This window comes from Labeo rohita, chromosome 3, assembly GCF_022985175.1.
Source record: "Labeo rohita strain BAU-BD-2019 chromosome 3, IGBB_LRoh.1.0, whole genome shotgun sequence".
Classification (NCBI taxonomy): Eukaryota; Metazoa; Chordata; class Actinopteri; order Cypriniformes; family Cyprinidae; genus Labeo; species Labeo rohita.
Window position 1 is genome coordinate 31,390,116 of NC_066871.1, and position 23,100 is coordinate 31,413,215.

Here is a 23,100-nt window from a genome sequence, read left to right on the forward strand (position 1 = left end):
TAGCATTTATTCTCTTGGATGTTTGTCTTTTTCTACAAATTTGGAATGCAAGAAAACTTTTTTGTCAAATTTGGCCACATAAAATGACATAAAAGAAAACAATAAATAACACAAAGAGAAAACGACTGCAATGTAAATAAATAATACATGTTCAATAAGTGACGTCAAAAACGGGAACATGGCGGCGCCCAGAGAGCTATCTCACCTCATGATCATCATGCCGAATTTGTAAAGTCATTTATTAAGTTTTCTGAGTGCGCAACTGCGCATGTGTTATTTTCTCCCCCGCTTTGAAGAAGAGCTGCGATTTATTTGGGTTTGCGGTTATGTCACGATTTGGTCAGTTACCCGGATGAGCAGTTGATAGCCTCGGATGTAAACAACAGAATAGTTTGCACTGTTAATGTACTACTGAATAAGTTGTTCTGCTAATTCATGCTGTCTAAACCACAGGAAAACGTGTGGAAGCTGCTAAATCATATAGAGAAGGGCTTAGTTAGGAAAGGGCACAATATTTTGACAAAAGTTAATAGATGGTAAAGATACATACGAGCAGTATTAATTAAGATATTAGCGTAATATTTCACCTACCTGACTGTAAATGATAAGAACAAACGAATGTTGTCAAGATTTTGCCCTGGAAATCCTGCTTCAGTTTGGCCAACCATAAACGCCTTTTAAACAGTTTTTTGCACTCTTCTCCTTGATTTGTAATAACTTTTGACAGTCTGTTATACTCCAAATGTTTTTCCCGGTCTAACCGATTAGTACAGCCCAAAACACGACAATAATTGACCATTTCAGCAGCAATAATCAGCTTAATATGCAACTTTCCTTTGGTTCAGTTCCGTTGTTTTCACTCAGTGCCGCCAATATGTCAATTGATGACACATCGTGAAAACACTGTGTTGACAGTAAATTATCTTGTTGCTTGGCAAATCTGTGTTTAATGCAATAATAGCCAAACTAACCCCTTTAAATGGCCAGGATTTGTTGTGGGCCTCTGCAAACATTTGCAGTACTGATTTCTGTATTTCTTATGCTTGTGCATAAGGACAAGAATGTTTCATTTGCCTTTTTACCATCAGCAGAATTGCAGCATAGTTCAAACACCTCATACAAGAGCATTCACTTAAGCAATAATGTTCCTTTATCTGCTGATCCCACTAGTTCTGTCAAAGATCAGTGTAGTATAGCCGTGGAGAGCCGTATCGACTGTGGCCGTGATCGATCTTTGAGTCGGGCTGATTGTGAGGGCAGAGGATGCTGCTATGTGCCCCTGCCTCAGTCTGGATTCAGAGGACCACCATGGTGTTTCTATCCAGTCAGTTACCCAGGCTACAAAATGGGGCCCCTGTTGCCTACAGAGAAGGGCCGGAGAGCCACCCTGACCCGTTCCGCACCCTCATACCTGCCCCGGGACATCTCCACACTGCAGCTCGATGTGATGGCAGAGACTTTGGGTCGTCTTCACCTCACTGTGAGTGATTCTTTCAGTCATGTTGTGCATTCCGGCATTTAGATGACCTAATCATACATTATTTGACTCATTTCACTTTCACACAGCTGAAGGATCCAGCATCTCCGAGATATGAGGTCCCTTTCATAACGTCCCAAACCAGGGGTCACAAGGACATACAAAACCCCCTCTATGATGTTGACTTCCAACCAGATCCATTTGGATTTATTGTAAGGAGAAAATCCAATGGCCGTGTTCTGTAAGTGTAGATAATAATTTCCTGTTTTTGTATGTGTAAGTGTTCTGCATATATTGCTTATTTTGTCAATGACAGAAAAAAAAGCTGTGTTCTTTTCGCTTACATAATGTTAAACAAATGCATTGTATTTTTCTTTTCCTAGTCTGAATACTACAGTAGGCCCCCTCCTGTTTGCAGATCAGTATCTACAGCTCTCCACCAGCTTGGCTTCCTCTGTGATATCTGGACTTGGTGAACATTACACCCCCATCACGCTGGACCTCAACTGGAGCTCGGTTTCATTATGGAACAGAGACATGGCACCACATGTAAGACCTTCACATCATTTCACATTCTTCTTTAACTTTGCTTTTATTCACAGCTGTTTTTAATGTTTTATATGGGCCTTTGTAGAGAAGTGCCAACCTGTATGGCTCCCACCCTTTCTTCCTGGTCCAAGAAGGTGATGGACAGGCACATGGAGTCTTCCTTCTCAACAGCAATGCGATGGGTACAGTGTTTGTTGTTTCATAAAATGGCTTCTTATGTGGGTCACCTTCTTGAGATTAAAAGTCTTGATAACCTGCCAAATGCAGAAGTGTTTCTGCAGCCTGGTCCAGCATTAACGTGGGTGACTGTCGGAGGAATTCTGGACTTCTACATCTTCTTAGGCCCAAGTCCTCAGAGTGTGGTTCAACAGTACCATGAGGTTATAGGTATTTAACAATCTACATGATGTGTTATAATTGTATTTGCCCACAGGGCAACTTATGGTGTTGTATTTTGTCATTTGAGGTTATCCCATGATGCCACCCTACTGGTCACTGGGCTTCCACCTCTGTCGCTGGGGTTATACGTCCACCAACATAACAAGAACAGTGGTACAGCTAATGCGCCAGGCCAAGATCCCTCTAGTATGTTCCTTTGTTGCCCAGTATATAGCAGTGTTGCTCAACCAGGGGGCACCGTAACAACCTTCCAAGTGGGATTTTGTTCATTTTTTTCTGAGGAAAGACATAAATAGTGATGAAAGCCAAATGCCATATATCAGGGGCGTCAAACTCAGTTCCTGGAGGGCCGCAGCCCTGCTGAGTTTTGTTCCATCCTTGCTCCAACACACATACTATGCCGTTTTCAATTAAGCCAGAAGGACTTGATCAGTTGGATCAGGTGTGTTTAATTAGGGTTGCATCTAAACTCTGCAGGGCTGCGGCCCTCCAGGACTGGAGTTTGGCACCCCTGCCATAGATGAATATTTATTGAGGGGGGTCAAAATGGCAATTTTCACCAAAGATTTGCAGACAAATTACAGTGAGACAATAACTTTTATTACATTTTATTCTTACAGAGAGATTGGTAGGCCTGTTAATAAAATATGTAAACACAATGTGGTGATTAATTAATCTAATTAATCACAAATTAAATTTGGCTGTGAAAAACCTTTTAAATGTTGGCCCTTGACAAACTTTTCTGTTCAATTTCAGAAATCTCACTATGGCTTCAAGAGTAAAGTGTTAAAATGTACACATTTTCAATGGTCAAAAACCAAATGTGCATCACTTTTCATACAACTAATAATTTTTCTTTTAAAGAGGAATGTCTGAAGAACAAATAATGTTGAACAAATAATGTTTCACCAGAAATAAAAATGATCAAAAATCAAAATTTTTAGCTGGGGACCTCTGGTTGAGTTGACATGGAGAGACCCTATGTTGCTGTCACATGACAGTGTCAGTGTTCATCTCTAAAAAGTAGTGCTTTTTTTAATCCAGTTCTGTGTCAAATTGTTGTTCATATTGTTTCTGATTCGTTTGTCATACCGGAAATGGAACGCAGAGAGATTTACATGGCAAACCTTAAATTTACTTCTGTAGGACGTTCAGTGGAATGACCTTGACTATGCAGACCAAAGAAGGGTCTTCACGTTTGATCCGCAACGGTTTGAAGATTTGCCCCAAATGGTTAAAGACTTCCATCAGCTGGGCATGAAGTATGTGCTCATTCTGGTACGTGGATGATTTTTTTGTGATGGAAACACTTCCACGTTGAGTATTTTGCACTTGATGCTTGTGTGTTTAAACAAAACACAGACAAATAAGCAAATCCTGTTTAGCAAATTAGCATGTGGTGTTGTGTTAGGATCCAGGCATCAGCAGTGCAAGTCCTCCTGGTTCATACAAACCCTTTGATGAAGGGTTGAAGAGAGGAGTTTTCATCAAAAACTCCACTGGGCAGATCCTTATTGGGAAGGTTAGTGCCACAAATGAATTACTGCTGTCTCTAAAAGTTAGTCATGTTGAAGTCATTACAGCATGTATTTTCTTCCTAACCCATTGTATATTTAGTAGTATTATAGTCATTATAGAAAATGGAAGGGAGTGTAAAGATCTTGTATCTTTATTTCTAACCAGGTATGGCCGGGTCCAACTGCATTCCCAGATTTCACCAATCCTACAACACAGGACTGGTGGATGGACTGTATCAGAGTCTTTCATAGCAAGGTACCTGTGGATGGACTCTGGATAGTAAGTACTTATATATAAGTGTGTGTGTATATATATCTGACGTATTTTTTATCTGACATATTTTAAAAATAATATATATATAAATCTGACGTATTTTTTAAAAATTATTTTTTTTAGCTTTAATTTTATTTTTAGCCAAATAATGTACCCACTTTCCCGTTTGTTTTGTTTAAAAAAAGTGGCAAAATAACTTCCACATTTCTTTGAAATTTTGCTCACAGGACATGAATGAGCCGTCAAATTTTGTGCAGGGCTCTGTGGATGGATGTCCTGAATCTGACTTGGAGAAACCACCTTATACACCAGGTCAGAATAGTAAACTCCTTATTTATTATAATACTAATATAATACTCTTTTAAAATAGCTATTACTGATTTGATGTGACCTATATAAGGAGATCTGTCTGGGTTTACAGTTGTGATTGGAAGTCAGTTAAACTCAGCAACTCTGTGTATGTCCGCACAGCAGTATCTGTCCAATCATTACAATCTGCACAATCTATATGGGCTGACTGAAGCCATTGCCACCCACAGGTCAGAGAAATATTCACTCAGTTCATACGCACTTTATATCTCACATGGCATGGGGAAATATCTGAAGTTCATTGGGATGCTTTTGACATGGCTTGATATTATTTCCAGCGTTGCACTCATTTGTATTTCAGTGCTTTGTTGAAAGTGAAGAGTACTCGACCATTTGTCCTGTCCCGGTCGTCTTTTCCAGGACTAGGCCGTTTCTCTGCACACTGGACTGGAGATGTGCGGAGTGACTGGGAGCAACTGCGCTTTTCAATACCTGGTAAGAACAATCACAAACATATGCTAAAACATGGATTCAAATAGGATAAAAGATCTTTTGCTTAGTATTGGTTTTAACATCCACTTATGCCAAAAAAAGTCAAAAGAATTCCTTACTCTTTTTTGAAATTAGAATTCAGTGTACTATATAGAGAAATTGTAATGTTCATAATGCAACCTGGCCACCCAGATAAGCCATTTTTTTTTTTTTAGAAAATGTGTGGATTTCCATTTTTATGCAACATAAGCTGAAAAGTCTTTGTCTTTTGTCTTTTTGTTAGCCTAATGCTTACAAAGCATTAGTCTCTGTTCTTAGTTTATTGCAGTGTTTCTGTGTCTGTACCAGGTGTGCTCCTGTTTGGACTCTATGGTGTCCCGTTAGTGGGAGCTGATGTCTGTGGATTTGGTGGAGACACTACTGAAGAGCTGTGTGTGCGCTGGACACAACTTGGAGCCTTTTACCCCTTTATGAGAAACCATAATGACAAACCCAATGCGGTGAGATGTCAATCATCAATACAAAGCCAGCTACATATATATATATGTATATATATATATACTGACCAAAATTATACATGCAACACTTTTGTTTTTGCCCCCATTTTTCATGAGCTGAACTTTTATGTACACAAAAGGCCTATTTCTCTCAAATATTGTTCACAAGTCTGTCTAAATCTGTGTTAGTGAGCACTTCTCCTTTGCTGAGATAATCCATCCACCTCACAGGTGTGGCATATCAAGATGCTGATTAGACAGCATGATTATTGCACAGGTGTGCCTTAGGCTGGCCACAATAAAAGGCCACTGTAAAATGTGCAGTTTTATCACACAGCACAATGCCACAGATGTTTTTTGGTACATAAATTAATATTGTTACACTGAAAGACATTTTAGTGTGTGTCTTCTGTAAATCATGGTAAAAATGTATGATAGTCATTATTATCTAATCAGATTTTTTTTAAATCAGAACACATTCTAATGTGTGGGGGAAAAATGTAAAGCTGTGTTAAACTTTTATTGTTTTGATGAGGCGACGTGAAGCACGTAAACCAATCATCTCTTCCTTTTTACTAATTACAGTACAAAATAAACATGAATGAACATCATAAGGTATCTTGTTTCAACCACGGAAAGACGTCAATACAATACATTTTTCAAGTTCAAGTCCACCAACGTTAATTTACTCTTCTGTCTGATTTGTTTGTCGAACAAAATGGCAGATCTGGCATTATGATTGGTCAGATCGCCTGTCAATCAAACTCCCTATGAAGGGTCAATTGGTCCCCAAACTAAGGTGTGATATGTTACAAAATATGTTACAAAAATGAGTAGTAATGAATACTTCTTCCCATATTCTATACTCCCAGCCCCAAGAGCCATATGTATTTAGCCAGCAAGCCCAGGATGCCATGAGGACTGCGATAACAATGCAATATTCTCTCCTGCCCTTCCTCTACACACTGTTCCATCACGCACACTCCTCCGGCAGTACCGTGGCCCGTCCTCTCTTCCTTGAGTACACACGCTAGTTTCAGCTCAATATCTCTTGATCTGAGCTCAGCGATGACCTCCTCTTTACTGACACTGCTCATTCTTTCAGGTTTCCCACTGATCCAAATTGCCAGTCCATTGACAGGCAGTTCCTGTGGGGGAGTTCACTGCTTATCAGTCCTGTTCTGGAAGAGGGAGCGCTGGAGGTGACGGCCTATCTTCCCCCGGGGACTTGGTACAGTCTGCACAATGTAATCCTTCCTCTCATACTATGCTCTACATAATAAATAAACACATTAATAGGTTTTATGATGATGGTTTTATTTATTTATTCCGTAAGTCCAGTTAAAAAAAAAAAATCATATTATTTAATATTTAATTTTTGATTTTTGGATTTTGATTTTTCTTTCATTTTTATTTTTTAATAAAATTTTAATGAAAAAAAAAACTTTTCAAATATATTTTAGATGTAATATTGTTGTAATATGCTGATGTGGTGCTCCAGAAACATTTTCTGTTATTATGAATGTTGAAAACGGTTGTTCTGCTTAATAATTTTGTAAAAAATGTGGAACTTTTTTTTGCTTTTGACCACTAACAATAGTTCAACTTACAGAATTGTTAATACTTTACAAATAGGGTTATGCATTAACACTGACTAACAATAAGCACTGCCTTTGTTACAGTATTTTTCTAACATTAGTTAATAAAAATACAGTGTTAGTTCATGTTAACTCTGGTGCATTAAAAAATGAAATAATAGTTACCTAATGTTAAATTAAATCTTGTAAAGTGTTATCATAATATTAATACAAAATGCAGTATTACATGTCATATTTTAGTTGTTGACCGATAGATATTAAACCTTCGGGTATTTACTTTGTAAATACTTTCAAATAAAATTCAAAGCCTGCTTCACATTGTGATGTGTATACAAACTTGTAATGTGTTGTTATGGTACAGTGTAACCTTTAGGACAAATGACTTTATGTGAGATTGAATCCTCTGTTTTTTTCCTCATAGGGTGAAGCATATTACAGTAAAGGCCAATACATTCTGTTCCCTGCTCCTTTAGACACCATTAATGTCCACGTGAGAGAGGGGAGCATCATCCCACAGCAGGTGGAGTGAAGACTAGATCTAATGATATTTGTTAATTTAATTTATGTTGTGTAGAAAGTGATATTTGCTATTTTTTATTTGTTTCTAGCTTCCTGCTTTGACCTCTACAGCATCTCGCAGAAACCCTTTCGCCCTAATCGTGGCACTATCTGAGGGAAACTGGGCTAAAGGAGATCTCTTTTGGGATGATGGAGAAAGTCTGGACACTTTTGAACGTGGAAATTATTCATATGTTTTCTTCTTTGCTAAAGAGGTACAAAATAGGCCAGATTTTGAATTCATGTTGATTTGAATGATTTGGATGAGGATTTTTCTATTGAACATCTGTTTCCCATTGTTATCCCATGTTGGAACAATCCAAAGTAAATTGCTTCATCTGGCGTTAAAATGAGTAAACAGCAAGCGTTGTGTTTGCCAGAGCATTGACAGGCAGTTCAGTGCACTTTTAAAGGAAGTAAAGACAGTTACATTTAAAATTTAATATTTGCTGAAAATGTACTCACCCTCAGGCCATCCAAGATGTAGATGGGTTTGTTTCTTTACCATTAGAGATTTGGAGAAATTTAGCGTTGCTGAATTACTCGCTCACCAATAGATCATTTGGACTGAATGGGTGCCGTCAGAATGAGAATCCAAACAGCTGATAAAAACATTACAATAATAACTCCAGTCCCTTCTGGCTAAAATATCCTCTAGCCATGTTGATGTCTCCTGTGAAAAAGTCATCTTGTCTAAATCAGGAGTGAAATATGCATAGTTTATATGCAAAAATTGGAGGATACGTGGTTATGGTATTCTGGTCAGAAGTGAGGATTTAAATCTAAAACGCCTTTTTCCAGATCTGTTCTCGTGAAGAAACAAGCTCATCTACATCTTGAATGGCCTGAGGGTGAGGAAATTTTTTAACACTAGAATATCAGTTGACCCTTCGTTTGATTGACAGGTGATCAGATCAATAATAATGCCGAAATAATTTTGTGTGCCAAACGTACATTTGATTAGGACAGTTGATTAACATTGGTGGACTTGAACTTGAAAAATTGTGTATTGACGTCTTTCCACGGTTGAAACAAAATACCTTCTGATGGTCATTCATGTTTACCTCATGCTATAACTAATAAAGAGGAAGAGAATAGGGCTGCACGATTAATCAAAGGCGATTGTCATGCACATTTTTTTCAGTAAAGGCGGTTGTGTAATCAGTAGTAAATCTCCAGCTCGTGGAGCAGCATTTAGTACACAAAGTCGTAGTTCACTGAAAAGCTACGCTATATCGCATTCATTATCGCAGATGATTTAATCGCTCGATTATGAATAATGACAGCTGTTTGCGTCGCTTCTCAGTGAACTACAGCTCTGTGTAGAAATGCTGCTACATCTGAAAGCATGTGAAAATAAACACATTTTCTAACAAGTTTTTACTCCAAATTCACTTCATAACGTCAGTCGAGTGTTTGAAATCAATCCTTCTGTGAGATGGTGTGGCTTTTTACACAGAATAAGGCACACACAGTATTCATACTATTATTATGCATTATTATATACTGTGTTATAAGGAAAATTATAATAAGAAGATCTCAGATAAACCATACATTGTTGTAGTCGTGTGTTTATTAGTCAAATCAATGAAAACAGTTAAATCTTCTGTTTATTCAGCTGCAGTGATCGTGATTTCCTGGTGTCTTCTTCGAGTGTATTTGGAGTTTTTACGTGAAAGCACCCTCTGGCCTTCGGATGGAGATTTACTGCAGATCACAAAACCATGAAATCGCTGTATCTCCTCAGTTCAAGTGGCACGTTGTCCGATCATCTCTTCTGCTTTACTAGCTGTAGCATGAAATAAACATGAATGAACATAAGACGGGATATTGTTCCAACTGCGGAAAGACGTAAATACACACTATTTTTTTATGTTGAAGTTCACCAATGTTAACCTACTCTTCTGTCAAATTTAGCTTTATGACTGGTCAGATCGCCTGTCAATCAAATTCCAGTTTCTACACGAAAGCACCCTCTGGCCTTCGGATGGAGATTTACTGCTGATCACAAAACTGTGCTTCACTGAAAGATATGCATGACAATCGCAGCTTTTGATTAATCGCGATTGCAATTTCATTTAGATTTATCATGCAGCCCCACAAGAGATGAACAGTTCATATGCCATTTGAACTGAAGCACCACAGCGGTCTGTCATGACACATTAAAGAGCCACAAAATGGTATTTTTAAAAAATGTGAAAACTTAGTTTCATACCTAAAGTAACCTGCTCTTGTCTTGTCTGTTGGTGCGTTGTCAGTTTCCTCTTTGTTCCGCAATGTGTTTTTCATGTGACAACATGATGTGCGGCGTGAGAGCGCCATAGCTTGTCGGACATAGCAACAGTAACGAAAGGTCGAAGGGTCAGTTGAGGTTACTTTTGGTATGAAACAAAGTCTCAGCTTTCAAACATTGTCTTTTTTAAGGAATTCAAACAATAAATACCATTTTGTGGCTCTTTGATGTATTGTGACAGATCGCTGTATCTCCTCAGTTCAAGCGGCATGTTAACCGATCATCTCTTCTGCTTTACTAGCTGTAGCATGAAATAAACATGAATGAACATAAGACGGGATATTGTTCCAACTGCGGAAAGACGTAAATACACACTATTTTTTAAGTTGAAGTCCACCAGTGTTAATCTACTCTTCTGTCTGGTTTGTTTGTTGGACAAAATGGCAGATTTGGCTTTATGACTGGTCAGATCGCCTGTCAATCAAAAAGTCGATTTAAACCCATCACAAAAAGTGGACTGTAGAAGAATATTCAAAGGATATGGTCAATATGTGCAATTATTTGAAATGTAATTTCTTTATTTGATTTTTCATATTTCAGTCTTATGTGGTCAGTAAGCCAGTCAAATTAAATGGATCGCTCAATCGTTTGGTTCTTGGAGAAGTACGTGTGTTTGGGGTTCAGACTCCTCCTACAGCTGTGTGGGCCAATGGGCAAATAGTTCATGACTTCTCATACAGCTCAGACACCAAGGTATGCAACAAGTGTTTGTGTTGATTCTTAATATTATTCTTTAAGATGTGTTGATATTAAAATGCCAACATAAAATTGTGAATTTTTTGTGTGTGTATGTGTTGCAGGTTCTTACAGTGCCTGGTCTGGAGTTACCCATGACAGCCATGATCACAGTACAGTGGAGCTGATGGGAAATCTCTGCTGTAATACTGTGGTGCATATACTCTGTGCTATTGCAATTGCATATATGATGCATATTATCATTAGCAGCATGTGTCTGCTGTATGTTGCAATTTAAATGTTGTTGCTGTAAAATAAATGTTTATTTTTATTAAATGTTCTTAATGTTTTATTGTTGTGTGACAGTGATAGAATAATCAGCATTTCATAGAATAGAATCATAGAATAATCAGAATAATCAGCATTTCACATAACCCGTAAGTTTTCTTTATATTTTTTTAATGTCAGAGAAATAATAATAAGAAATGTTATTTTTTGGTTTTGGTTTTCATCATCTTCTTCCTCTTCTTGTATAAGATTGTATGAATAAATATATACATATGCAAAGCAGCATTACATAAAATTGACTGCATTGCATTTGAAATAAATATGCTTAGATTGAAATATATTTGAAAATAGAATATAATATTATAATTATACGTTTTATACACTGCAGTTCAAAAGTTAGGCATTGGTAAGATTTTTAATGTTTTTTCTGCTCATCAAGGCTGCATTTATTTGGTTAAAAATATAGAAACAAACTGTAATATTGCGAAATATTATTGCAATTTAAAATAGTGGTTTGTCTATTTTAATATACTTTAAAATATAATTTATTCCTGTGATGAAAAGCTGAATTTTCAGCATCATTACTCCAGTCTTCAGTGTCACATGATCCTTCAAAAATCATTCTAATATGCTGATTTATTGTCAGTGTTGGAAATAGTTGTGCTGCTTATTTAATTTTTTTTTATTATTTTTTTTGTGTGTATGTGAACCTTTAACACCTTTTTCAGGATTCTTTGATGAATAAAACTTTAAAAAGAACAGCATTTATTTAAAATAGAAATCTTTTGTAATAATAAACACTACTGTTAAAAGTTTGGGGTCAGTACATTTTTTCTTTCTTTCAAAGAAATGAATACTTTTATCTGGCAAGGATGTGTTAAATTGATAAAAAGTGATGAACGCTGTTCTTTTTAGCTTTTTATTCATCAAAGAATCCTGAAAAAAGTATCACAGGTTTCAAAAAAATATTAAGCAGCACAACTGTTGCATATAATAATAATAAATTAGCATATTAGAATGATTTCTGAAGGATTGAATGATGCTAAATTCAGCTTTGCATAATAATTAATATTTTAAAGAAAACTCATTTTAAATTGCAATAATATTTCATAATATTTTTTTTTTTTTTCAGTATTTTTGACCAAATAAATAGAACTTTGATGAGCATAAGAGACTTCTTAAAAAAACATTAAAAAATTTTGCTGATCCCAAACTTTTGAACGGGAGTGTGTATTATAAATTATATTAAATAATAATAATAATATGATATTAAAAAAAGTAAATGAATTATTTAAAAATATAAATTTAAATAAGTGATCTGAGAGCGCATTTATTTATTTGCTTTTAATTTCTTAAGATTTATTAGTGTATACTTTTTTTTTTAAATATCCCTGATCTGTATACACTTCTATAAATGCTAAACCCAACGCATTAACATCAGAAACCTGTGTCTCTTGTGTTTTCTGTCCTGTGCAGATTATTATAATAAACAGGACCAATGTCCTGCCTCGAGCGTTCAGAGGAAGCGCAGTGTCGTTCCGGAAGCAGCGGAATGTCAGTGGGCGGGGCTTCGAGTCTGGCGTCAACGGCGGCGTGCGGAGTGAAGTGTCACCAATAAACATACGCGTCATTCACCGTAGCCTGGATCTGTAATATATGAGTAGGACGCACCGCTTCTGATATGGACGTGCAGCGACGGTTGTAATCGTGTCTGGTACTGAAGGTAAGACCGATGCATGTTTGTTTTTCGATTACAGACGTATTGCAACGGCTGTCATTATTGCAAGTAGTTTAGTAAGCGTCCCATATGGGTACAGCAGTATGTCTCTATCATAGCTGATATAACGGGACGCCAGTGCGACTTCCGTCTGAAATCAATCCTCACACGAGATACGTGATCCCTCAAAGTGGGACCAAAGGGCTTGTCCATTAAAATACAATACTGATAAAGGTCAATCACACTGATAAAAAGGACAAAACAGCTGATACAGGCCTGGACATGATCAATAATTTTTTTGATAACTCTTGTTATATTCACCTGCTGTGATGTTAATGTTAGGACATGCACACACTTTATTCCTGAAGACTTGTAACTTTGATTCATAAGCTTTTTCCCCAGTAAATTTGATGACAATTCTTAAAGCAATAGTTCAACCAAAAATTGCATTTTGTCATTTACTCACACACATATTATTGTTATTATTATTATTATTATTTATTTTTTTTTTTTTTTTTCTTCCCAGCTTATATGCAGGTATTTCGTAAACAGTAGTTAATAGTTAGTTTAGTAAACTGTATTTAAAGAAACTCATATATATATATATATATATATATATATATATATATATATAATAAATTGTACAGTACATAAACCAAAAGATTGCATACTTCCATTCTTACTACTAAAGAATTTTATTTTTAAATCAGCGTGTCTTGCCATTTCTGTGTAATTGTAAACATTGTTTTGAAGGAAATCCTACACCATTTTTTTTATTTTTATTTTTATTTATTTATTTTTATTTTTTTTGTTACAGGGATCAGGGACTTAAATTAAATTAAACAAATAAAATTATCCTCTTAAACAGGAGTAGACCATAATTTAGGTTGTTTTTTGCTTAAAATAAATGAGTTAATCAGTAAATATGAAATATTTTTTTTAAAAAAAATGCACTTTGGTGTAGCTTCTAAATAATTTATAAATTAAAATTATTTTTTAAAATTAAAAATTATATTTTTAAATAATAGTCAAACATTTTTGTCTGTGGAAGACAAAAAGAAGTTCCAGCTTATATGCAGGTATTTCGTAAACAGTAGTTAATAGTTAATTTAGTAAACTGTATTTAAAGAAACTCATATATATATATATATATATATATATATATATAAATTGTACGGGTATTTCGTAAACAGTAGTTAATAGTTAATTTAGTAAACAGTATTCAAAGACACTCATATATATATATATATATATATATATAAATTGTTCAGTACATAAACCAAAAGATTGCATACTTCGATTCTTACTACTAAAGAATTTTATTTTTAAATCAGCGTGTCTTGCCATTTCTGTGTTAATTTTTTTTATTTTTATTTTTATTTATTTTATTTTATTTTTTTGTTACAGGGATCAGGGACTGCCAAGCTCCAGAAATGACCAAAAAAAAAAAAAAAAAAAAAAAGAAAAGAAAAAAAAAATTAAATTAAATTAAACAAATAAAATTATCCTCTTAAACAGGAGTAGACCACAATTTAGGTTGTTTTTTGCTTAAAATAAATTAATTAATCAGTAAATATGAAATAAATAAAAAATAATAATTTATAAATTAATTATTTTTTAAAATTAAAAATTATATTTTTAAATAATAGTATTTTAAATATAGTGGCATGTAGCAATCAAATACAAGCAAGGGGTTTCAGTTGGGCTGGAATAATCTAGGACAGCTTTCTGGCACTATAATTCAATTTAAGAAAAAATGTTTTAAATGTATTTTTATTTGACTAATTCACTATTATTAACTATTCAGCCTTCATTTAGTTAGCAAATGTTATGCGTAGTCAATGACAGACCATGATAGAGGTGACACTTTGCCTAGACTGACTCTGACAGGTTTTCACTGTCTGTTCCAGTCAAGTTACAAAATAAAATGCAACCAAATGTGCTGTCATTTCTGATGCATCAACTGATTTATTAAAAGACAAGCGTCGTGTCATATCTTGCCTTGTGCAATTAAATCATTACATTGGTCATTCTTCAGAATTCCAATTGTGATGCATTTAAGAAACAAAGTCATACATCTTTGGTGGACATTTTTATTAATTACTGTTCATTTAATGAACATTAAATTGAATAGCAAGAATTGACAGCCAGATTATCTTCTGTGTGCATTCCTGGTGAAGTAGTTGTTGTACTGTGGAGTTTGATGTCTGCCAGAGCGAGAGATTGCAGCGGTGCTGACAGCTCCGAGGAGAAGCAACACATGCTTCTACTGACTCTCTTCTTAGTACACTGCTTCTGATAGTACACTCACTTTCTCCTGGTTTGGCCTCTGAGTCTGCTAGTTTAGTGCAGTGATGTGGCATGTTTATTCACCGGAGTCGTGTTTGCACTGCAATTATAGCCATATGATACATGCGGCCATGCTTCCACCTGAATAGTCACCATAAAATTGAAGGTAAATTGAACTCCTGAGTCTTAAGGCGACTTTACTGGACAGACTTGTTCCTCTCTTAAAATCAATAGTATAGGGTTTAGTTGTTAATTTGCTTTAACAGGCCTGGAGGAAGTGCTCGCTTCTGTTTTCACTAGTTGTTTAAAGGATTAGTTCACTTCCAGAATAAAAATCGCCTGATAATTTACTCACCCCCATGTCATTCAAGATGTTGATGTCTTTCTTTCTTCAGTTGAAAAGAAATGGAGGTTTTTGAGGCAAACAGTCCAGGATTTTTCTCCATATAGTGGACTTCAATGGGGATTGGTGGGTTGAAGGTCCAAACTGTAGTTTCAGTGCAGCTTCAAAGGGCTCTAAACGATCCCAGCCGAAGAATAAGGGTCTTACCTAGCAAAACGATTGGTCATTTTCTAAAAGTATATTTAAATACTTTTTTTAACCACAAATGCACATCTTGCATTAGCTCGACATTACGCATTATGTAATCGGTCACGTGTGACGTAGGCAGAAGTACCAACCCGGTGTTTACAAAGCGATTTTGCAAAGAAAGTCAAACGCCATTGACAAAAAAAGGTAAAACGAATAATTTAAGTCAACGACATTTTTTCACTGACGAAAACGGGACGATAACGAAACAAAAACTCGTTTTGAATGACAAAAACTATGACGAAAATCTATTAGCCTATATAGCCTATTGATCTATCCGGTGGGACATAAAGCTAGCACACATTTGCTGCACGTCTCATGTCAATAACAATATCAAATGTCAAAGGAGAGCAGACATACAGATAAATTTGACGACGCAAAAGAAAACTCAATTCGGTCCGGTTTTCTTAGTGTACACACCGAAGCAGCGCTTCTTACACAGAGCACGAGTGCTCTTTCACATCTCATAAATGGGGAAATACACACAAAATTATGTCAAATTTTCTGTTTTGACGAGTATCCATGTAAATGCACTTGGTTACGTCTTATTTGAACGTAAACGTTTGGGAGAATATCAGACGTGTATCAGTACATTGCATCCGTGTATTCGGTTTTAAAGGGACTGCAGTCTAATTTCTTTGCTATTGTCTGTGGCATTGACGTTAATCAAGCAACAAAAGAACGATGGAAAATCACTCACTGCTCTTGACTAAATCGATTTAGTAGCCCTAATACAGATTAATCTAAATATATTTATATAAATAAATACGGTCATGTGAAAAAGTTAGGATACCCTATTGAATTCCATGGTTTTCTGTATCAGGACATAATAAAAAATTATCTGGTCCTTGGCAGGTCTTACAATTTGGAAAATAAATCCTCAGATAAACATCGTCACATGACATATCACACTGTGTCATTATTTATTTAAGAAAAACAAAGCCAAGATGGAAAAGCCAGGCAAGTTAGAACACCCTATAATTCAATTGCCCATAAATCCACTTTTAGCAGCAATAACTTGAAGCATTCATTTTCTGTGTGACTTTATCAGTCTCACATCATTCTGGAGGAATTTGGACCACTCTTCTTTTCAACGTTGCTCCACTCAGACTTGCTGATGATCAGTTCATCAAAGGTATTTGATGATCTGTGCTTGACTGTTATTTACCCTCTTAATTCTAATGTTAACAGTAAGGGTGTCCTAACTTTGTCACACATGACATTTCCATTTTTGTCATGTATTGTTGTTCATCTGAGGTTTTATTTTTTTATTTTTTTTTATCAAAGTTTGCTTCCAAAACTGGCCGGATGGTTTTGAAGTTGGAGGAGAAAAGCTATTTTAAAGCTATTTTATTGTTCATATAACAGGCAAATTTCTTGCAACTAGAAACATTTGTCTTCTTTGGTTTGTGACAGGAAGTTGACCTCTAATCAGCACAAATGAGCAATGCCATTCCAGAAGAGTTGGGTACCGTTAATTAAGACAGGAAAAAATGAAATCACGAGACAGAAAAGGAAGCTTGAAATGAAACGTCCGTGATGAGGAAGTTGTTGTCACGAGTGATGGATGACTGTGAATGTTGCATAATTTGTTTTTGTGTCGTTGACAAATATGCAATTTTTAAAGGAGAACTCCACTTCCAGAACAACAATTCACAAATAATTTACTCACCCCCTTGTCATCCAAGATGTTCATGTCTTTCTGTCTTTAGCTGTAAAGAAATTATGTTTTTTGAGGAAAACATTTCAGCATTTTTCTCCATATAATGCACTTCATTGGTGCCCCAATTTTGAACTTCCAAAATGTAGTTTAAATGCAGCTTCAAAGGGCACTAAACGATCCCAGCTGAGGAAGAAGGGAAGAAACGATCTGTCATTTTTTTCGGAAAATAAAAACTTGTATACTTTTTAGGAACAAAAGCTTGTGTAGCACAGGCTCTGGGATGCGTGTTCACTTACAATTGAATCACGTCGAAAGGTGAACGCACAAAGACTAAGAAAGTGCAAGTAAGTCAAACGCTGTTTACAAACAAAAAGGTGCAACGATGTCGGACGATTCTAAAGTTGTAGGAGAAAATAACATGGAGTTTTTTGCCATACTCTACCTTTTTGAGCCGGAGTACACAGGCGATAATTCGAAGACGTGATTCGTAGTAGTGATGGGAAGTTTGGATCATTTTACCAACTCTGACCTTTGAGTCTCGTTCAGCAAAATGAACAAATCTTTTTTTCGAGTCATTCCGTTCATTTTAGAAAAATCAGCATCATCTGACAGCCCATAAGATGAACAAACAACATAAACCCGAAGACTTGAAACAGGTGAACTAATTCCAGTATAGTACCTAATAGGATATTGCACATGCGCGACTGAACAAATCACTCCCCAAGACGACTCGTTCTTCCCGAGTCACATTAAAGATTCATTCAAAATGAACAAATCATTCAAGAGCGCGCATCCCAGAGCCTGTGCTACACAAGCTTTTGTGCATAAAAAGTATGCAAATTTTTATTTTTCAAAAACGAAGACCGATCGTTTTGCTAGATAAGACCCTTCTTCCTCGGCTGGGAACGTTTTAGAGCCCTTTGAAGCTGCATTTAAACTACATTTTTGGAAGTTCAAAATCGGGGCACCAGTGAAGTCCATTATACGCAGAAAAATCCTGAAATGTTTTCCTCAAAAACCATAATTTCTTTATGACTGAAGACAGAAAGACATGAACATCTTGGATGACAAGGGGGGTGAGTAAATTATTTGTGAATTGTTGTTCTGGAAGTGGACTTCTCCTTTAAGGTTTGGTATGATCTGAAACAGCATATTGGCACCTTCAATTCAAGAAAAAAAAAAAAAGATATTGGTTGAAAGCTTTTTTTTGTTTTGTTTTTTAGCTTTTGTTTGATCTATTCAGCCTCCATTTAGTTAACAAACATTATGCTTAGTCTTGACAGACCAGAGTTTAAGGGAATGCGTATGTTTGAGATGCTTTAAACGTTTGAGACCATTTTTAATCACCTTTTAGTGCGTTTGCAAGGCACTTAAACAGTCCTGGGGAATGACACATTTTTATTGATTTTTCCAGCAATTTTTTATGACATTGCCAAATGGTTGATGGGGTTGCTAGTAGTTGCTTACTGGCTCAAGTAACTCACTTACGGCAGGAAAACACTACATGACCTTTGCTCAAATTCTTCCCCCCGATTTACAGTCTGGAGAAGTTTGAAGATTTGAGTTTACAGATTTCATAGAAAATCAAGTAGAGTATGACGTTCACAGATTCTGATTTTATTCCATCCATTTGGAAGATATCAAACAGTTGTTTAGTGTGTGATGCCCAGTTTTTCCTCTGTAAATATTTATAAAGTTGACAAGTGTATAATGACTAGTGTTTTAAAGATCTGTTCAGATTGTTGTGTGTATTCCAGCTTTTAGAAAGGTATTTGATGAATCATGCATGTCTGTAGCACAAACAGAGCAAGGCAAGTTACATACCTGAGTTGAATACTTTGGATTTAGGGCTTTTAAAATTAAAGTATGCAGTAGTATAGCACAAGTTAGGAGGTCATAAAAAATGAATTTGTAATTCTACAAGATTTAGACAGTAGATTTAAAGTAGATTTAGATTAAAAAAAATTGCATTTCACACTGCATTCACTGCTTGAAGTGTCATGTGAAGCTGCCCTGCCTTGGATGCAGGGCTCTACGCTTACCTTTCTTTTTAGGAGCACTTGTGCTCCCAACTTAAAAAATTTATGAGCACAGTCGAAATTTCAGGACCTTCTAATAATTAAAAAATCTTATCAAAAATTAGCCTTCCCATTGTGAGGTGATATATGACTCTTTAAAGGAACACCACTTTTTTTGAAAATAGGCTCATTTTCCAACTCCCCTTTTTACCATTTTCAAATCCATTCAGCCGATCTCTGGGTCTGGCGGTAGCACTTTTAGCATAGCTTAGCATAGATCATTGAATCTGATTAGACCGATAGCATCTCGCTCAAAAATGACCATATATAATGACAATATTTTTCCTATTTAAAACTTGACTCTTCTGTAGTTACACCGTTTACTAACACTGACGGAAAATTAAAAGTTGTGATTTTATAGGCCGATATGGCTAGGAACTATACTCTCATTCCGGCGTAATAATCAAGGAACTTTGCTAATGTACCATGGGTGCAGCAGGTGCAATGATATTACGCAGCGCCTGAAAGTGACCGGCACTAAGTTTGTGTAGATGCAGAGTTGCAGCCGTCTTTGTACACAGTGTTACTACAGAAGAGTCAAGTTTTAAATAGGAAAAATATCAAAACTCTTTGGTCATTTTTGAGCGAGATGCTAACAGTCTAATTAGATTCAATGATCTATGCTAAACTATGCTAAAAGTGCTACCGCCAGACCCGGAGATTTGAAAACGGTAAAACTCAACTGTTTAACTCTAGAGGAGTTGGAAAATGAGAAGTGTTCCTTTAAAGTGATTTACAGGGGAATTTAGTTTTTACCTTTGTAACTTTATTAAAAGTATGTCATCTTTTATGTCAAATTTTTTGAAAATTATGTTATAAGCTTTTTAAATTTCTGATTAAAACAACAGAATAAGACCAAGTAGAATAAGAATAAGTTACCAATCAAATGAAATCAGTATTAACAAAATTAATTTGTACTACAGAGTTGGCACAGAACAACACAAAAGTGGCTTGTAGGTGTATTTTCATATGTTTAATGAGGCTCAGAGGTGGCACGAGTGCAGTCAAATTCATAAATTCATGTTGAGATTAATGTTTTAAATATAAAATTTTGAATGTAGAAATATTAAATGATTTAAATAACTGAAATGATATTTTAAAAATGAAACTAAAACTGCCAGCAGGTGGCGGCAAGTCACTGATTTAATTACTGAATCATTCATTCATTTGATTCATTCGAACAGCTGATTCATTCAGGAATAAAGCAAGTGAATGTCTTTATGAATGGGAAATTGAATCATTGACTAACTAGATTCGTTTTAAAACGCACGTTCATTCATAAACAAAACGCCACTGTGTTTGAATGATGCAAGAGTGGAGATGCTCAGTGGCTCGGTTGTGACTTGTTTCAAACTATTTTTGACGACAAAAAAGAGCAAAATCAGGCAATAGTGTTATAGTCAGACAATCTAAGTCATTTAATATTAACTTCTTGTTTATTTAACTGTTGTATTAAATCAACATCTCATTTACAAACTCCCTTAAAATCATTAAAAGCTGTCACTTAGTTTATTGCGATCTCACAAAGTTCCATTATAATCAATGAAGCTCTCAACACTGCACAGTCAATCTCTTATTTACACTCTCTCTACACTTTGTTTATGAAAGGATTGGTGAGATTTGTCTGTGATACATTACTCAACGTTGCAGAAACACGTAGAAACCTTTGAAGCTCAACTCAGCGCAAACACAAATATGCTGATCGGGTCACTCGCACTGGTGCTCCTAAATATATTTTTTCGTAGTCACACGCAGTAGTTTTCAGTCGCAAATGTGACTGAAATGGTCGCACTGTAGAGCCTTGGAATGGCTTGTTAGCATTTAAACATTAAGACTCTGGCAATACAAGAAAAAAGGACCATGAAGTGTTTTATAGACGTTGTCTTTTCTTATAACGTTTGGCACGCTTAAGCTTCCGTCTGTTGAACGGATGGCACACACAGCTGTAGCTTTGGTTTCCCCTAGTGAGTTGGCACATTTGTGAGTGTGTGTTTGTTTTAAGGTGTGCCTATGTTTGACTTAGTCACTAATAACCGTGCAGTTAGTTTCAAGAAAGTTGACGTGGATTGACTGTGACTGTCATATATTATTCATATGTTGTCATGATTACATCAGTTAGGTCAGTTTTATCACCGTTACTTTTCTTAAAAGAAACCGCCTTGATGATGTATGTCTCCGAAATGAGGTGCAGCTTTTGATATTCTATTTTGAAATCATTTTCATTGTGTCATTATTCTTTGGCAAGTGTGAATTGTAAACCTGATTGCTTAGAAAAGTAAGAAGCCACATGATTGGAGGTTGTTTTGTTGTTTCTGTCTCAGAGGATGGGAGCAGTGAGCGGTGACTGGAGGAGATGTCATTCGGTCGACTCCTACGACGTGCATCCTCCAAAGCCTCTGACCTTTTGACGTTTAACGTGGGCACGGGAGGATCAAGGACCGTGCTGGATGGAGAGATCATCTTCTCCAAGAACAATGTGTGTGTGCACCCGGCCGAGCCCCTGCCCGGACTGCCTGAACATCACCCAGGTAGCACATTTACAATTACCTTATTCAGAAATTAAGTAAATATCAGTTACATTTTGCCATCACATGCCATCATTTTCAGCAAAAGTGTCTTCATGAATGTTTTTGTAATGAGTTACATTATAGCTTTAAAACACCCGGTTTTAAACTTCCAACATTATTTGAAAAATATAAATATTTCTAAAACACTCTAAAAACAGATGTAAATATAAATGTGTATAAATGTATTAAAAGAATTATTCACATTAGTAAAAATGTTGGCAGAGCAACTCAAAATCAGCAGATTTTTTTCCAATAAGAAAAGTCCATATTATTAAGCACTGCTTAAATACACTTCAGGGCAAAAAGTTTAGGGCTGGTAAGGTTTTTGTTTTGTTTTGTTTTGAATTTTTTGTTTTGTTTTGAATTATCAGCAGAAACAGCTGTGCTTCTTTATATGTTTGTGGAAACTTTTGTGATTTTTTTTTTTTTATTTAATTTAATTTAATTTATTTTATTTTATTTTATTTAGTTTTGAACTGATTTATTCCTGTGATGGCAAAGCTGAATTTTCAGCAGAAACAGCTCAGCTCTGCTTCTTAATATGTTTGTAAAAAATTTCATAATTATTATTATTATTATTTTATTTATTTATTTTTTTTTTTTTGTTGAAAGAATTAATTTGATAAAAAAGATTGTAAAATTGTATTTTATTTTATTTTAAACTGATTTATCCCTGTGATGGCAAAGCTGAATTTTTACCAGAAACAGCTGTGCTGCTTAATATTTTTGTGGAAACCACAGTATTTTTTTTTTTCAGGAATCTTTTAATGTATAGAAGTTTTAAAAGAACAGAATTTATGAAATCAATATTTTTGTAACATCTTAAATTATTTATCTGTCACTTTTGATGATCAATTTGATGTCTCCATGTTGAATAAAAGTACTAATTCCATTTATTTAAAAAAAAGAAATATATATATATATCGTACTGACCCTAAACTTTGGAACTGTACTGTAAGTGATCCTATTTTATTTGTCCAAAAGTCATAAGGTCTGATTATTTTGCATAAAACTTGGATATCATTATATTAAATTTGCAGAACCATTACAGCTTTTTCCTGTTATTTGTCACAATTTATGTCTAAATGTAAAATTGATTTACAGTATTAATATAAAATTATATATCTTTAATAAAAAAAACTTGTGAAATGATACATTTGTAAATGTCTTTTAATGTGAAAAAGAACATTTTCTTACTTTAGATATTAGACGTAATTTTTGTCTATTTTTGTAATTCTATTAATATTTTGTGTATTTTAAAAATATATATC

The 23,100-nt window shown here is 35.3% G+C and overlaps 2 protein-coding genes across 2 annotated transcripts in view; both read left to right on the forward strand.

The window, feature by feature from the left end:
* The first annotated feature begins 176 nt into the window (after window positions 1–176).
* gaa (alpha glucosidase) lies at window positions 177–11,098 on the forward strand. Its single transcript, XM_051097496.1, has 19 exons — window positions 177–1,480; window positions 1,567–1,718; window positions 1,861–2,026; window positions 2,112–2,208; window positions 2,294–2,413; window positions 2,493–2,611; window positions 3,572–3,703; window positions 3,837–3,947; window positions 4,109–4,222; window positions 4,444–4,528; window positions 4,638–4,755; window positions 4,887–5,020; window positions 5,366–5,517; window positions 6,387–6,535; window positions 6,620–6,761; window positions 7,534–7,632; window positions 7,721–7,885; window positions 10,504–10,656; window positions 10,764–11,098. Exons 1-19 carry the CDS (start codon window positions 980–982, stop codon window positions 10,824–10,826), a joined length of 2,772 nt encoding a protein of 923 aa, XP_050953453.1. The 5' UTR covers window positions 177–979; the 3' UTR covers window positions 10,827–11,098.
* Window positions 11,099–12,480: 1,382 nt separating this feature from the next.
* tbc1d16 (TBC1 domain family, member 16) overlaps window positions 12,481–23,100 on the forward strand; it is a 36,096-nt gene continuing 25,476 nt past the window's right edge. The window contains exons 1-2 of the mRNA XM_051106460.1: window positions 12,481–12,649; window positions 21,584–21,790. Of these exons, the coding sequence (XP_050962417.1) occupies window positions 21,616–21,790 (175 nt within the window). The 5' untranslated portion in view covers window positions 12,481–12,649; window positions 21,584–21,615. The remainder of the gene's footprint in view (window positions 12,650–21,583; window positions 21,791–23,100) is intronic.

Excerpts from the sequence above, each read along its gene's own strand:
- gaa (XM_051097496.1), top strand. The coding sequence starts at position 980 with ATGGCCAGGATTTGTTGTGGGCCTCTGCAAACATTTGCAGTACTGATT. Across the intron at positions 2,209-2,293 it reads TCTCAACAGCAATGCGATGG|AAGTGTTTCTGCAGCCTGGT; the intron begins GTACAGTGTTTG and ends TGCCAAATGCAG. Across the intron at positions 5,021-5,365 it reads ACTGCGCTTTTCAATACCTG|GTGTGCTCCTGTTTGGACTC; the intron begins GTAAGAACAATC and ends TGTCTGTACCAG.